At 29.8% G+C, this 17,368-nt stretch overlaps 1 protein-coding gene across 1 annotated transcript in view; it reads left to right on the forward strand.

Moving 5' to 3' along the window:
• Nucleotides 1-243: 243 nt before the first annotated feature.
• LOC133337857 (uncharacterized) overlaps nucleotides 244-17,368 on the forward strand; it is a 37,688-nt gene continuing 20,563 nt past the window's right edge. The window contains exons 1-4 of the mRNA XM_061546067.1: nucleotides 244-463; nucleotides 15,742-15,833; nucleotides 16,243-16,403; nucleotides 16,932-17,076. Coding sequence (XP_061402051.1) covers nucleotides 244-463; nucleotides 15,742-15,833; nucleotides 16,243-16,403; nucleotides 16,932-17,076 — 618 coding nt within the window. The remainder of the gene's footprint in view (nucleotides 464-15,741; nucleotides 15,834-16,242; nucleotides 16,404-16,931; nucleotides 17,077-17,368) is intronic.

Consider the following 17,368-nt stretch of genomic DNA (forward strand, 5'->3'; position numbering starts at 1 on the left):
TACAAAATATATATTAAAACAAATAAATCAATATTAAAGGAACAAATAGTAAATAAAAAATAAATAAAATAAAATCTGAAGAATTAAAAACGTAGACACGTTTTTTAGCAAAGAACCCGAAATAAATAAAGAAAATAATAAAAATAATTACAAAAAATATAAAAATTGATTTTTAAAAGAAAATCTTAACAAGTCACTTTTGTACGGTCGCGTGTAAAAGTAGTGTTCTATTTTTATGTTAAAATGAAAGAATTCGCTAAATATTTGGCTCGGCGCTATAGTTCGGTCAATGCTGAAGATGTCGATGCAGTGTCCAATAATCAACATCGCATAGATAATGTCGTTTGTAGCACAGGCGATAAACGTAAAAGTCTTAGAGCAAAACGTTCGGTAAATGCTTCCGGCATTTTAAATTCATTTTTCAATGAGCGAAGCAGTAAACAGAGTGCCCGATCACCAAAATGTAAGTGAAAGAATACAAGAGTAATAATAATTATTGCAAAATAAAATAAATAAATAATAATGGAAATATTCTAAATAAATGGGAATATTCTAATTAAGACAGTGAGAATTAGTTTAGTAGAACAATTCCGCATAGCTGAGAGTGAAGGCAAAAAACAAAACAGATAATAGTTAAATTTTAAAATACGACCTCGTTGCACAAAACTTTCGTTGTGAATTTTACTAAACAATTAAAACGTGACATTTTTGGATATCAAAACAAAACCACCAGCTTCTGACTAAGTGTGAATTGAAATTGTTGTGCTAAAATAGTTTTTGTTTTGTTTATTATTATATGTTTGTAGAAAATATATTAACCAAGTTTTGTCTTTTTCCAAGACTTATTTGGAAATTTGGAAGATACACAAAAAAAGAAATGTGAAGTGATGTTTAAGATATAAAAAAAAAAAACTGAAAGAACATTTTAACCGTTATTGTGTGACCAAGGACATGTAGTTGTAATAATCTCGATATATTTACCTTAGACCCCATAGATTGTTCATCGGAGTATAAATTTAAATATATTTCTACATGTTCGCATGTTTGTTGAAATCATGGTAAAATCGTAAATTTCAAAATTTAGAGTCGAAAATAGCTCTAATATAATGTTGTCCCACATTTCGATATATATTATCTGCGATACGAACTTTTATATGATTTGATTTCCAAAAGCGTTTCTTTTTAGTTGTTTAAGAAGAAATAATGACCCCGAAATTGCTTTTTTTAGTTAGTATATATAGTAAAACAATAAAAAAGCAAGACCAATTCTAAACGCTTCTTAATATATTTTATTATTGAACATAATTTATCACAGAAACCCAATTTTAAAAATCTGCCTAAAACAAACAAAAAATTGTTGTTTTTTTAAGTTGATCGAAATATTGGAAACAATAAATATTAATAAAAAATCGAAAAAAATATTTTATTTACAAAAAGTCAAACGAATAAAAAAACCAAAAATATTTTTAAAAATGTTTAAGAACACACAGATATACAAAATATTCAACGCATAATATTGTAATTTAAATGTCTATTGACCTTTTATGTAAAAGAAACAAAGAGTCGTGTGGCTTTTTTCGGCATCTTAACAAAACGAAAAAGGGTTTTGAATATTAAAGAATAAAAACACTAATAATTTTAACAAATTGATTGTTTTGAAAATACGAAAACACATGTTTATAACTTTATAAAAATTTACATAACATCAAAAAAATTAGCATGAAATGCTGTGACGACCATGTGCCTCTCTAATGAAATTAAATGGTAACATGCGGTTCTAAAAAATCTAAACCGAATTTCGGATGAAACCGGAATTTTCTTTGTGGGAAAAATACAAAGAGTGGTATATATAAAACAAAACTATCTAATGAATTAGTTTTAGTTACAGTTTGATAGAGCTGAAATTTAAGAGTCTTTCAAAACAAAAAGGGATTGAATAATACAAGTCCACAGATAATCTTTAAAGAAAAATAAATTTTGTTAGAGAAAGGAAAAAATATATAAAACTATTTATAATAAATAACATCGAGACACCACGTGTTGTAATATTTAGCATAGCAACATTTCACGCAAAAGTTTAGTAGTTCGAAAAAAGCACCAAACTATCAGTGATGGTAAAAGTAATGTGGGCGTGTTTTTGTTGTTTTTAATTCCAATAAGAGTTAGTGCATGGCCCGATTTAGAAATAAAGCATTGAAGAATCACAGTGTTGGACAAAACTAAATCGCGAGTAGATGTGTGAGAGCTGAATTGAGACCTCATATTTAAAAATGACAGACGAAATGAAAATGATGAGAACAAATTCTCTTAAAAATTTTTTAAGGGAAAATAAAAACAAGAATTTTTCTGCAGAATTCAATTAATTTAATATTTTTTAAACATAAATAACAAAAAGAAGGGCAAACAATTAATTCATTACTGGACATTTTCCATTAATGTTTTTTAACTTAAAAAAAGTTTAAGAGAAAGAATCAACGTTGCATGTCTGTCTTTGATTTTGTGTATTAGTGAATTAGACCTAGGCACCCGACAAATTTTGTCGTTCTTACGTTGAAGAATTGCATCCAATTGATTTTTCCCGGCACTCACAACCCTTGTTCTGCCGTCGGAATGTAAATTATTCTTTAAAGTCTAATTCTAACTAATTAGAACTGAAATCTAACTTCTTATGTAGATGACAATATTAAATAATTAAAAAAATATTTTTTTGATAATACGACTACCCTTACTTGTTGTCCAATTCTGAGTAAATTTATTTTACTTAACCCACATTAAATAAAATTACGTGTTTAATAAACCGTTACTTTTGTTTTTAACCACTTTTTTGATTTTGTTTTAGTTCAGAGTTTTATTATTTTTATTTTTAATTATTTTTGTATTTTGCAAAGTCAAGTTCATGGTTGGAGCATTCAAGTTTATTTTTATTTTCAACCAAAACAGTTAACGATTTGTTTTTTTTGGTTACAAAGCGGAGATGGAACTTCTGTATTCACAAAATCAAAGTGCAGGTAAAAGTACAAATTTTTGATTTTATAAATGGACATTATTCGGCGTGTCTTATGTCACTTAGGATTGTTTCCGAACGAGGTTGTTAATATGGTCGTGGTTATTTAAAACAAGTAAAAGCGGCGTTAAGGTCGGCTGGGCCAACATTTTTATGCTCTTCACCTCGAAGGGAATACCTAAAATCGGTATTATGTCAGTATCATCTGATATACCAAATTACAGACAGGTAAATGGAATATAGAACATTTTCTATGATACAACAAATCGGGGACCTATGTATCAAATTTTTAATACCATATGAGTAGCTCATGTTTAAATGTCAATTTTTAAGAACCCTATTGTGATTTCAGTAGACTGACGAAAAAAAAAACGATTTAGAAAACGAAAATGTTTTATGTATTTTATTTATATAGTTAGGACCTTATCGTGATAGTCAATTGTTTTTGAAAAGATGTCACAACTATATTTGCTAATCTAAATTTTACTAATTTTCTATAGGACGTTCTGAATAATTAATAACACCTTTAATAATTGTGGTATTTTTTTGGGCATAAAGTTCTAGAATCAATATCTTAGAAATCAATTTCCCAACTCTGTCATAATCATGACCATGTTTATGTACAAATAAAAACAGAACCAAAATCTAAACCCCTCCTCCTCCCCGAAAAAAAAACACAAAGAATGCAAGCCACCTTTTATTCAATTAAAAACGAAAACTAATATTCGTTGGCGTTTGTTGATACAAAACTGAATAAAACTTGTTTTCTTTTTTTATTATAACTATTATTGGCCCATCGAGTTAGAGACAAGTGTAATCTGTTGCGTCGATGATTCGTCCAATGGTACTGGTTGGTCAGTACCATTTTAAACACGTTTTCCCCCAAAAGTAACTCAGTTCCAAAACAAACAAATAAACGAACACAAGAAACTGTGAAAAGAAACACAAAGCGAAAAATCAAAACGAATTCGCGTCTTTTCTAGAATTTCATAGTTTCAAGTTTCAAAACTATCTTAGCGACGAACGATTTCTTTAATAATCATTAATTTTTTATATACTATATTTTTTTTTGGTTTGTAATTTTCAGCATTCTCGTGTGTTTCTTGGTAGTCGGTTTTCATCTACTTTATCTCCGAACATTCTTTTTGCATCCAACTGACTGCGAGACTGACCAACCGAGCGACCGACACAGTTAAGTAAGTGTTTCTACATCTGTTTCTTCGAGAAACAAATCGATTTTTCTGTGGAACCACAAACGTCGGAACGATCGGTCGGCCTGTCGGTCATACGTTTGTGTAAATTTTTGCCAAGACTGCAAAAATTAAGCCACAACTAACTGCTGCGGCGACATAATTGCAAATTTAGTTGACCACAACATTTGTAAAATGGCTTGCTGGCTGGCTAATGTGTAATTTTTTGGGGGGTCTAGGTGTTAACTATTATTCTCCTTTCAGCTGTTCACCAAAACAAAAAAAAAAAAGGTTTTTGGTTTCGTTTTTTTTGTGAAATCTCCCTCTTTGTCACTAGTCAATCAAACAAAAAACTGAAAAGTCATAATTTTACAGAACACTCAGACAAAAGTCTTTGATTACTCAAAGTACAAAAAAAAAAAACATGTTCGCAGCGAGATTTTGTAATAGGTTTATGGGCAGCCAAAATTGCAAAGCCAAGAAGCTGTAAAATTTTGTTACTTCAAACATTAATTGCACATTTGCTGGGAATTGAAAATTTTATGATAATATCATCATCATCGTCGTCGTTGGCTTAATGGGATTTGGAAAGGAACAATTTATTGGTCCAACCAGAAAAAAATGTACTAAAAATAAAAGTTGGCAAATAGTAGGGGGTCTAAGAAACTTAAATATGTTAACTAATTGGAGGATAGCTTAGGGATGGATAATGTAGCCAGATTAAATTATTGAAAAGTTGTGGATTTGAGAGGCATCAAATTAGTATGCAATTATTGAAAAGTTGTTTTTGCAGAAGCTCTCAAAGTATGAGAGTTTCTTAAATCTTACGTGCCATGCTAAGTACATTTTTGCTTATAACTTTGGTTTGGATTGACCGATGATTACCAAAATTTCAGAGAATTTGAATTGGTGTATTCTAAAAACGTAAAGAACTTTAAAACATGCTAAGTCGACTTAGCATACTATGGTTCGGAGGCGTTGATATGGAGAATTTAAAAATTCTTGGTGACAATTTTAACCATTGTTGTTAAAATTTTATAGATTTATATAGATTTTCACACTTAAATTATGCTTTTTTATTTTATAAATTCTCTTAAAAGGCTACTCATATTTAATTGCGACTTTTTAATCATTTGATTCTTTTCACTTTCATTTTTCCATATCCAACATATACGAGGGTGCTAGCATAATTTGTATGTAATATCCATTTCCTGGTCTAAGATTAATTTTTAATTCAAATATTTGAAATATTTTCATTAAAATACAAAACTCGAGACGAATCGTTCTATTTGATATGACATTGTGTCAAAGTGATAAGATAATTATTAGCATTATTTGCAAATAATTATGTATATTAGGGTGTTATGAAAGATCAACACTTTAAATATATATTTATATTTCTTTATATTTAACTATTTACAAATTCAAATGTCTGATTGAAAGACTCATAACGAGTGCAGTTCGGAAAGTTCTTAGCCTAGCACAAAAAGCGCGACATAAACAGAAAAAAATTACGTGTTTTGGAAACATGTTAAATTTCGATCTGGCAACTCCTTCATATAGAAACAGGTGTTCAAAAAAAACGCATCCACAATTTTTCACAATGGAAAAATTAGAAATGAGTGCTTTCAATGTAAAAAAATTGCGGATGCGTGTTTTTCAATCAAAACAATTCTACTACAGCTCAGACAATCTGACGGCAGTGACCAACCCGATCACTTACTAATTGTATATTTTCCATGATATCTGTATGATCGGACATTAACGAAAATTTCCTTTCGGTGCAAATTTGATAAGGAAAATTTTTATTGGTTTATTTATTTTCAAAAACCACATTTATCCAAGGGCCACAAGTAAATTGTAATATTCATAACATATCACATGGCCCCTCAAAGGCTTTACTTTTATGTGTAAATTCCTCAAGCTACCTCACCGTAAGAAAATTAAAATCTAATCAAATCTAATTTTTTCATTCTATAAATAAAACAAATTCATTATCTTTAATAGGAAACTATAAAATTTTTAAAAATTGCTAACAACATTGTTTGAGGAACTTGTCTGATGCTAATTGGACTTCATACGAATGAATTCCTGTGGCGATATAATTTAAACATACACTTATATGATAGACAAATTTTTTAATTACTCTTTGACAGGCGTAGTGATAAAATTAAAATATTCATTACTCCGCCGCCCATGGACCCTATTCTAAGGCCACAGGAAATTTGCATATTAAAACAATAGCCGGGGATTAAATGTAGTAAAAATAACTGGAAGTATTCGAATTAAGCATCATAAAATACAATTTTGTTGTTCTATAAAAAAAACACCTATACAACTTTACATGGTAATTAATCTGTTGTAAATTTTACTAATTAAAATAGTCGCATCTGATTGATGAGTTATTGATTTTTGAACAACAACAAAGAAAAAAAGACAATAAAAGTTTCTCAATACAACTTTGTTTGATGTTTCGTTTTATTGCAAAAATAAACTATACAACCTAATGTTGATTGGTTTGAATACAAATGTGTGTGTGTACATGACAAATATGACATGATTTAAGCGTATGCAGAGAGAGACGGCGACGGACGACGATTGCAATTCTTTTTTTAATTACTTGTTTTAGAAGAAGAAAAACACGATTAAGTCACGTTTTCGGAACGCAAGTCTTGGCACAGTAGGCGGCGTCATACCAAATGCGATTAAAATTAAACCTGTGTCTTAGCCATTAAACCGAAGTCGTCTAATCAGAGAGTCAGAGAAGAAAAAAAGCAATAAACTATTGTATTTTGCATTTAGTATATCCCAGTTAATAACAACAACAATGCGCCATAAAATATGCGTATTTATTAAGCTTAGCACTTTTAATTATTATTACCTATTTAATATTTATACAATGCAAATCTAACAAAGGAGTATTTAATTAAACATAACGTCAAATAGAAATAGAAAAGTGAATAAAGTTAACATTCAAATATATTTATCAGATTAAATTGAAATCAAAATTAAAAAAAAAAAAAAAAAAAAAAAAAAACAAAATATTCCATTCAAAATAGACATCATAACAATTAAATCTGGATAGAAGATAGGTTTTGTTTTAAAATAAGACATATAGCTGAAATGCTTTATGAATTTTCTATATTTTTCAATATTAATTGCTGTGAAATGAAATGCAATATAAAATGATTAGTTATTAACTTGTTTAATACTTTAACGTTGTTAGAAGCTGATTTAAATTCCCTAGACCAGAGTTTAGGTGGTTGGAAAGAAAAATGGATTATTTGTTTATCGTTGGATTATGGACTCAGAACCCAGATTAAAATAACAGCTACCATTTCTGTTTGAATTTATATGTCAAATCATTGATTGGGTAAGGTGGGACTTTAGCCAACGCACTAAGAAAAAGAAGGAAACTAAATTAAAAAGTAGAAAAAATACATTCCGAAATTACCAATTTTTTTCATTTTGAAAAATAAAATATCAATTCAACAATTCAGTGTCACAAATCCACAAATAAAATTAATACCATTTAACAATACAAGGGCAGTTCGGAAAGTTCGTAGCCTAGAACAAAGAGCGTGGTGTAAACAGAAAAAAATTAAGTGTTTTGGAAACTGTCATCTATGTTATGAACATATGTTAAATTTTGTTTTGATCTGGCAACGACGCATCCTCATCCTTTTTACATTGAAAGCACGCATTTCTAATTTTTCCATTGTTTGTTTTATTAAATTATTTTCAAAATAACCTCTATTTCTTCTCAAATTGCTATAAATTAATTAATATAAGTAACCTTATTCCACAAATTAAAATAAAAAAAATATATATATTATTTGCAAAATGTCTCAAATCGGTAAAGACCCTTATATGGATCTACGTAGGACAACAATTATTTATAATTAGTTAAAAAAAAAGAAATACCAAATTGCACGTTGCAAAATACGCTTAGAACCTTCAAAAAATGGTGTGGGAGCTTTATACAAGGACATTTTCAAAACAGAGGTATATTTTTTGTGGGATAAAGAAATACCCCCAAAAAACCTATTTGTTGAAAAATTGCGACTAAAATATTAAAAATACGGAAAATGAAATTGTACCGTAATATGAGCGAAGAACCTGGATTGCCAAATTACAGCCACTTTGGTTGAAAAATGCATATAGGGCCAATAAAATGCCGAAAAATGTCCGGAATTCTTACATGGAGGCTATGTAAAAACATAGATCTAAATTGTAAAAAGTTTACCAGAGAATTTCTATCTCCTACAAAAAGAATTACATACTTATATACACTTAAATAGGATATTTCCGTTAAGATCAACAAAATAGGTCGGGACCTTTATATAGAAACTATGTAAAAAACGTCGGTCAATATTGGCAATTTTTTCGAAGTTCTTATTTACCCACCGAGAACCCACAATGCTAAATAAACCCCACTTGATTTTGAAGCGCCTAAAAAGATAATTTTGTACCTTTATATGGAGGGCTACCAAAACGTAGATCCATATCACCCACCTTCTATACGAAACATTTTAGGAAGTAAAGTATAACCAAAAGTTCCATCTTAAATATTTTAAATATATACATTAATGTTGTATTTTTCGAATATTAAAACCCCATCTATTTGATTCTTTTATAGGGTGGTTTTTAAATAGCAAAACAAGAATCTTCATCAATCAATATTTTCATTGTCTTCTCGTGTTCGAATTAATGGGAGGATATAAACATTTTTTCTGATATATATTGTTCCTTGTTTATTCTCAGCCTAAATTGGACTACCTAATAAAGAAGTAATAAAAATGTTTAGAAACAAAGGTATAAACTGTAATAAAACAAGAAATAAAGTGTTCAATAAAATTCCACGATTAAAAAACATTTGCAAATTTTTGTTCCATTACTAAAATACAAAATAAAATTTGTTATTAACGTCACAAAAAAATCTTAAATATAAATTTTGTATTTTAACGATGACAATAAGAAATTTTGAAATATTACATGGTTAGCAATAGAGAGAGAGAGAGAAAAATAGATTATTTCAGTGAGCCAGAAAACAAGAGAGAGGGAGAGCCAATTAATTTATTAAAAAAATAACAATTAGTTTTTTAACCTTAAAGGCTTTTAAATATTCATAATAAAAAACCCCTTTGGAAACAGTAAAAAATCTCCCTTACACTCTAATAAATGTATTATTTCTTTTTTGTTGTTTTCATCTAATGAATATTTAATGGCGTTACAAATGAATTAATAGAGGCACACCATTGATCTGGTGCGGGCAGCAACATAGACACCAGAGCAAAACACTTGACTCCTAGTCGTGTAATAACAGAGACCGTGAGACTAAGAGAGAGAAAAGGGCAAACAAAAGACTTAAGACACAAACCAATGACAACAAATCAACTTGGAATTTTTCGCAATTTTTTTTTTCTCACTCATTTCAATTTCAAGATTTATCAATGAAAATGAAAAAAAAAAGCAAAATGTTAAATGACATGAGTATGAATGTCTAAGCAGCAGTAATAAAATAACTGTTAAGCTGTGACTAATCAAGATGAGAGCTGATTTTGTTATCAACTCTTAAATCTTTTTTCCAACGTCATAATTCTCTTTTAATGCTCATAAATCCTGGTTGTATGAAATTTAAGTATTTTTTGTGGTATTGCTCTTAGGAATATTTTTGTATGCGTGTGAAGAAGATTCTATTTTTCTTTTTGTTTGCATTACATTGCAATTTTTGCCTTTGCTTCCTATTTGTTATGAGCCACAATTGTTTTATATCTTCTACAAACGTTGCATATAAATCGGCTGTTAATGCATTAACATGAAACGCAGTGATTCAGTTGAACACACACAGAAAGAATGGATTTGAAAATGTTGCATTTTTATTATTAGAGAATTTAGTTTTCTGTGGAACTTGGACCGGGAGTGATGATTAAACAAATTTAACCAAATAGTTTTTTTTTATTAATTTTTCAAAGAAAAGTTTTTGTGTTAGAATTTGTGCTGGAAGGAAAAGAAAAAAAATAGAAAACTAAATCCCATTCAATATGACAATACGCCGCCGATTCAGAAGAAATTCCTTGAAGAATTTCATGGAAACGGTTTATCATGGCACTCGGCGTTTTTCCAAGGACTTGAAAATACTGGAACAATTCAAAACATTGGATAATGCGGAAGAAAGTAAGAAAAAAATATATGCCGTTGAAATATAACTACAAATCTAATTAGACATATTTTTTTGCTGCAAAGTTATTTATGTATTATTGTTTACATGTTAGCAGGTGTGTGTGCGTCAATTGTTGATATCAATCTGTTTAGTTTTCTTATTTCTATTTGAAATTTAAATGTTAATTGAAAGCAGCTACTACTGCTACTACTTCTAATATGAATGATTTGCGGAATTGTTATTAAATTTCAATGTCATCTAAAGTATCGTAGAAGTGTCTGAGTGTCTGAGAATTTGTGGTAATACCGTCACTATTAAATTACTCAGCTAGTTATTAAATGTCATAGGCAACAAGAATTGAAAATGAGCGTAACAAAAATATTTTCAAGTGGTCTGGAAAATAAAATTAGTTTGAAAATCATTTACATCTACGCCCATGTTTTATGTAAAATAGTGCATTAGCTGCAACTTGTTTCTAGTTGTTTTTCTTTTTTATTAATATTTTATTTAATTGTATTAAAAAAACAAAATGCACAAAAAATGCAAATTTTAATTTAAATATTTATTTAATTGCAAAAATAACCAAACTAAATTTAGTAAAAACAAGTTGCTTGTTGTTGTATTAGTAGTATTTTTTTCAAAAAGAAATGTTAAATGTCGTTTAATGATGTGGGATTGAGGAAAGATAATAAATGCCTTATTTTTCATCAAAAGCGACAAAAAATCAATCTAATTAAAACAAAAAATACCCTACAACAATTTTGATTGGACCAAGATTTTTCATGGAAAACAATTATAGGTTCATAATAACAACTAGAATAAAAACATTAAACCCCTTACCCTTACATAATAGGGATGTTTACAATTTATTAAATTCTTCTTCTAGGAAGTATATCCTCGAATACAAATTATCGTTTAAGAATTCCATCCTTATATAAAAACCACTGAGCGGAGCAGTATAGTCGGATGGGGCCGACCATACGATAACCTACCCAACTACCACGGAACTCTGGAAAATTTTAAAGCGATCAGCGCTATATTTCCGCCCACTAGTGTGGTAATGGGTTACTAAATAATATCTGAATACATAAGCACCTATAAATTTTTAAGTTTAACTCCCACATCCGAGTACATATCACAATATAATTAGTATCAATTTAAAAGTCAACCACTCCTCTTGGATATGCAATCAACTTGTTGGCTCTATGTCCTTTTGGGGTAAATATACACGCTATGGAATACAAATTTTGACATTTTTCAAACAAAAGTCAGGGTCCATTTGACCCTCTAAATAATGACCAATATTTCTTTCTTTGGCCCGATCACCTTCTCCATGTAAAATATGTTCGGGCCTTAATTGCGGTCTCTGGAGCGTCCAGAAAAAGCAAAAAAATTAAGTATTTGATCTATTTCATTTCCTAAATATTAACCGATCTTTACCAAAAGAAATAGCGGCCTTCTTTAGCCAGAACCCATCCGACATGAACAATTTCGTGAAGATTGGTCCATAACTGTGACCTGTATCGTGTTTACAAATTATAATGGACAGACGGACGGATGGACGGACGGACACATGTCTAGATCGACTCAGCTAATCGAGATATGACGATCGGTGTACTAAAAGGTGGGTCTAGGTCAAATATTTCTCTGCTTACAAACTCTTGGGGCTACACAAAGCTATAATACCCTGACAACATAGATGTGTAGGGTATAAATATTATCTTTAAATTCAATATATCATTGGGTTTTAAAAAGAATTAAACTCCTTTAGGGATTCCTAAAAGGCTTTGCATTCAAATTGCTTTAACATTCTCTTTTCATTATTTTTATTTTTCCTTTATTATCTCTACTATTAGACAAATGGTATTTTTTGTCTAAAGTTCATGACACCGCCCTTTTCCATTTTTATTTTTTATAATTTAATAAACACTTGGGTGGTGTTTCATCAAACAATTTTAGCTATCTATTTGATCTGCAATGTGTTAACTTTAATTGCTGTCCGATACCATTAATTAAAAAATTAATAAATTCTAGCAAAATCTAATTGTTGTCACACAGAGATATCGATATCGAAAACCCATCGTTTACAGTACTTTAAAAAATTATATAATGATAAATGAATATTCATAACAATTTTTTAAGAAGAAAAAAAAAAAGAAATAACGTAATAAAAAAAAGTAAACACAAACAATTAAGTCTCTCGAAATTTTAACTTTTAATACAAGTTAAATAATATCCTGTTGTTGTGGTCAATCAAATTCTAGAATATTTTTCTCTAAGAAAATAAAAACACAACAAACAAACAAGAAACCACAACAATATATTTTTAATTGGGCAAAGGCATATTCATTCATTCATTTGTTCCCCTATTAATTTTTTGTTCTTTTTTTTTTTGCTACCTGCAACACTACAATTTGCATTTGAAATATCTAATTATTGATAATTTGAGATACAAAAACAACAACAAAGAATTTCAATCCAATTTGAAATCAATCTAACAAATCAAGTGTTAGTAATTTCATAATTATGAACATCAATCAAAAGCACGCGCATGATGCTTATCATTGTCAAGAAAACATTTCCAATAATGAGGATATGTTTTGAAAATTAAATAATATGTCAGATGGCGGAAGAGACAGAAAGAGAGGGAGAGAGAGATTGAAATTTACATAATATTGCATTCTCACTTTCGTTAACGGTATTAATTACTCAACAAATGTTGTTGTTGTTATTCTGTAACTGTTCTAAATGAAATAAAAATAAAAACAAAACATTCTGATTGCTTTTTGCATTTCTGTTGTCTGACACACTCATGTCTTTTGTCATTAAGAAAAAAGGAAGAAGCAAAATAAAATAAATAAAAAAATAAAAAGTGTCTATGGAAATTTTCCACTCACAGTGGGAATTTTCCAAAGAGCCTCTCTATGATCAGATATGACAATTCTCCATTCTTTTTTTGTGTGTAAACGTTCAAACTGGTTCTATGCCTTACTAAGATCATTAAAAAGTTCCTTTGTATTCTTGACAGCATGGCCAGCCGGACAGGCCTGCTCAATATTTGTTCAACATTTTATTTAGGGCCGTCAAGTTCAATTCCTTTTTTTGTGTGTTGGTTTCTGGATGTTGTCTCTGTATTGATTGTACGTGCCTAGAATTAAACTAGTTTTTTGTCTTTTGTAAAAAAAATTCTAAAAAAAATATTCGGGTTTGCAACATGTATTGGTTCGTTACACCATGCAACAGAAAAAAAACGCTAAAAATGGAGGCACTTTAATATTAAAAATAAATTAAAAAAAAACATACAAATTCGGACTCCCCTAACAATGAATCACCTAAAGACTTAATTTGAATTTAAATCAATAGAGCTTTAAGTTTCAAATTTTTAATAGTTTAAAAAATTTCAAATTGTTTAAAAATTCACCCCTTGGGGCCTACCAAGAGGCTATAAAAATTGTTTAAAAAATCCACGCCTTAGGGCCTACCAAGAGGCTATAAAAATTGTTTAAAAGATGCACTTCTTAGGGCCTAACAAGAGGCTATCAAATATAGGGCTATTTTAAAACATGGAACATTTTCTGTGGAAAAGTTCTTTTTTCACCAGGAACTCGGAAATCCTTCTATATATAATACCTAAAATGAGGCTGGACCTCTTTCAGGGGCCTATATCAAATCATGGGCATATATTACAAAGATTTTAGTCAATTTTCAAAACCCGAAAATGCCAAATTAAGAATCCATCAGTTGCAGAAATGCGGCTACAATCATCAAAATACCTATTAATGGACCGAAGCGTTATATGGGACCTATACCAAAATAAGGATCGATATATCCCATTTATCATACCACACATCCTAGGAATAATAGCAATCTATATGTGAAATTTTAAAGTACTGAATTTTATTCTGATCAAGGTTATGGTGTCTCCAACGCATATATCGAGGTATAGACTTTTCGATGACAAAAATGTCCTTTAAAGTCCTCCGAAAATATTACAAAGTAGTCATTAATTAAAAAAAAGTAATAATAATAATAAAGGAATGATTTGTTCCCCAGTGTAATCCAAAGTCCCATCATGTTACACCCGAAGAATGCATGTAGATGTATGTGTAACCGGCATTGTGGTTTTGCCAAGACCTTGACTTGGAAATTTACAAAATCCTTTCTCTTTGCCAGTAGAACAATAATGAGCCAGCGCACACATAAGGAATGAAACTAGTTTGTGGCGGTGTTATTGTTTAGGCAAGTTACGACAAGGTGGCACAAAAAAGCAAGAACAAGAATATTGGTTTTGCACACAAAATGATGACGATAATTAAATTCAAAAATTATGGTTAATAAAAAAGCCCTTAAAAATAATGATTTATTTTTCTAATTAATTGTGTTGAAAACTCCCATTGCTCCTTAGGGGTTTCAATTTTTTTTTTTTTTTTTGCAAAAAATAACAAAGTTACCATTTAAGGGAACCCCCCATTCTCGATTTTCAATGGGGGTAAATCAATAACAATGCTTGTTAAGGTTTGTAACTTTGCACATATATATTTGAAGATTTAAAAGAGAAGAAAAATAATTTACCAAAAAATTTTGTAATTGTTTTGTTGTTGTTTTTTGTAATTAATGAGAAATCCTTATTTTTGATGGGGGCATGATAACTCCACACTGGAACATCGGAGTACATGTCTGGCTCTCGTGTGAACTAAGATTATTGACTTCGCTCTAAAATTAACAAAATGGCGGACCTATGAAAAAATATTTTTCGAAAATCGCCGATTTTTGACAAAAACCAAGTTAAAAAATTAGGAAGATATTCACCGATTGGCTTTATCCTAGTTCATACGATAGCTATACACTCACAGAGAAACGTGTAAAAATTTGGAATCGATTGGGTTATTAGTTTTTGAGTTATCGTGCCCGCCATTCGCAAAAGAGAAAAACGCGTTTAAAGTTTGAGAAGCCCTTTAGCCGTCACTTGATGCTGACACAATAAATCGGCTATATTCAAATCGAATTAAATCAAAAAAAAAAAATTGATCCCGAGAATGGGGGGGTCCCCTTAAATGATGTCTATCAGCACTTGTAGTTTCCCCTTGAAGATTGGGTGTGAGCATGTGTCTTAAGTCTTTCTGTTTGCCTTGGTAATTGACAGCAACAAAGCATGTTTCTTAAGTCTTTTGATGGATATTTGTTAATTTTGTTGGTTATTAGTTTGTAAATAAAATAAGATAAATAAAATAGACAACTTTTTATAAATCAGTCCGATGGTATGTTTTTGCCATAATTAGGTCATATTAGTTCTAGCATGAAATTCTTTCTAATATAGCAAACAATTATTTATGTATACAAATATGTGATCAATTTTTTAATTTGTTTCTTTTTTTATTTTGCAGGTGCCTTTCTATTATTGTCCCTTGGCATATTGGCCATATGTGGAGCAGTATTAGTAAAAATATTTCATCCATATGACTTGATATTCAAATGGGTAAGTTTAATAAAAATTTGGAATTTTTTCTCAATGAATTATTTTTTATATCATTTTGTCTTTTATAGTTTTAAATCATAAATTTCATCCTTCAAAAGCAGACAAATAAAACTGAAAATTCCCATATTCTCACAATCTCATTTATATTAATTGCCATTTTCATTTATAATCTCCATCCCTCCATATAACCAAAATGAAAAAAATAAGTTTTATCCCTTTTTAGGGCGAAATATCATTCATGTAATTTTTTTTTTTATTTATTTCTCTTTCGAGGTGTGCCACTTCGATCATGTAGCTTATCTCGAGATAAGCTCTCTTTCGAGATGAGCAACTTCGATCATGTAGCTCATCTCGAAAGAAAAATAAATAAGAAAAAATTGAATTTAATTTCCCTCCATTCTTTTTCCAGAAACTCACAATGTCAGAAGGCGGCGAAATCTTCAATTTGTGGGCTAAACCTCCAGTGGATTTATATTTAAAAGTCTATTTATTTAATATAACAAATGCGGCCGCCTTTATGGAGGGACGAGAAAAAATGCATGTCGAACAAGTTGGACCCTATGTTTACAAGTAAGTTTCGATAAAGTAGTTTAATACAGAGATTGAGAACGAACATGAAATATGATTTACTTACTCAGCGCATTGTCAGCTACCTCGATTTTTTATTCTGAAAACAAACAATAAATATTTATGTAAAAATTAATTTCCGGTATATAATTAACATATTTTGTAAACAAATAAAAAGAAAGTGATACTGAACAGAATGCAAACTGTAATGTAAAATTCAGAACGCAAAATGTTTAGAGAGAAGAGAGAATGATTTAATATAGAGAGACATATAGAGAATCATTTATACTGAATTATTATTTATGGTCTGAGTTGGATTGTTTACAAATCAAAACTAACATTTTTAAAAATAATACCAAGATTTTAAAAATACACCCTTTCACACGCTTTTAATTTTGCATGTTTGTGCCTTAGGTCTTTTGTTTTTATAAAGAATAATTTTGTGTGTCGAACATAAGGTGTAATTTTGTAGCTTAGAAAATAATGGTCAATTTCCATATTAATTGCATTTAATTTTCTCGTCCCTTCCAGAGAAATAATGACCCACGAGAATATAACATTCAACGAAAACAATACCATGTCGACAAATCCCAGTCATCCTTTGGTCTGGCAGGAACATTTATCCGAAGGACGTTCCGAAGATGATGAAGTCGTAATGTTAAATATTGCCATGCTGGTAAGTTCTAATTATAAAAAACTTCCATTACCAAAAAAATAAATAAAATTTCCCCAACGTCATCACCAACATCTGGTACAGCGAAAACGATTTATTTCACATTAAAACTAAGTCGCGTGCTTTTCACATGTCATTTCACGGCTATTGTTTTGTGTGTGTTTTTATATTTCAGTTTCAGTTAAGTTAAAAACAAAATTTTATTTTTGTTGTTTTTTTATTATAAATTGCATAGGAGGTGATAAGCTAAATAGACAAACAAACACACACTCGCTGAGGTACTCACTTAGCATAT

This window comes from Musca vetustissima, unplaced genomic scaffold (genome assembly GCF_032173495.1).
Source record: "Musca vetustissima isolate MV318-11 ecotype Yass unplaced genomic scaffold, APGP_CSIRO_Mvet_v1 utg320, whole genome shotgun sequence".
Classification (NCBI taxonomy): domain Eukaryota; kingdom Metazoa; phylum Arthropoda; class Insecta; order Diptera; family Muscidae; genus Musca; species Musca vetustissima.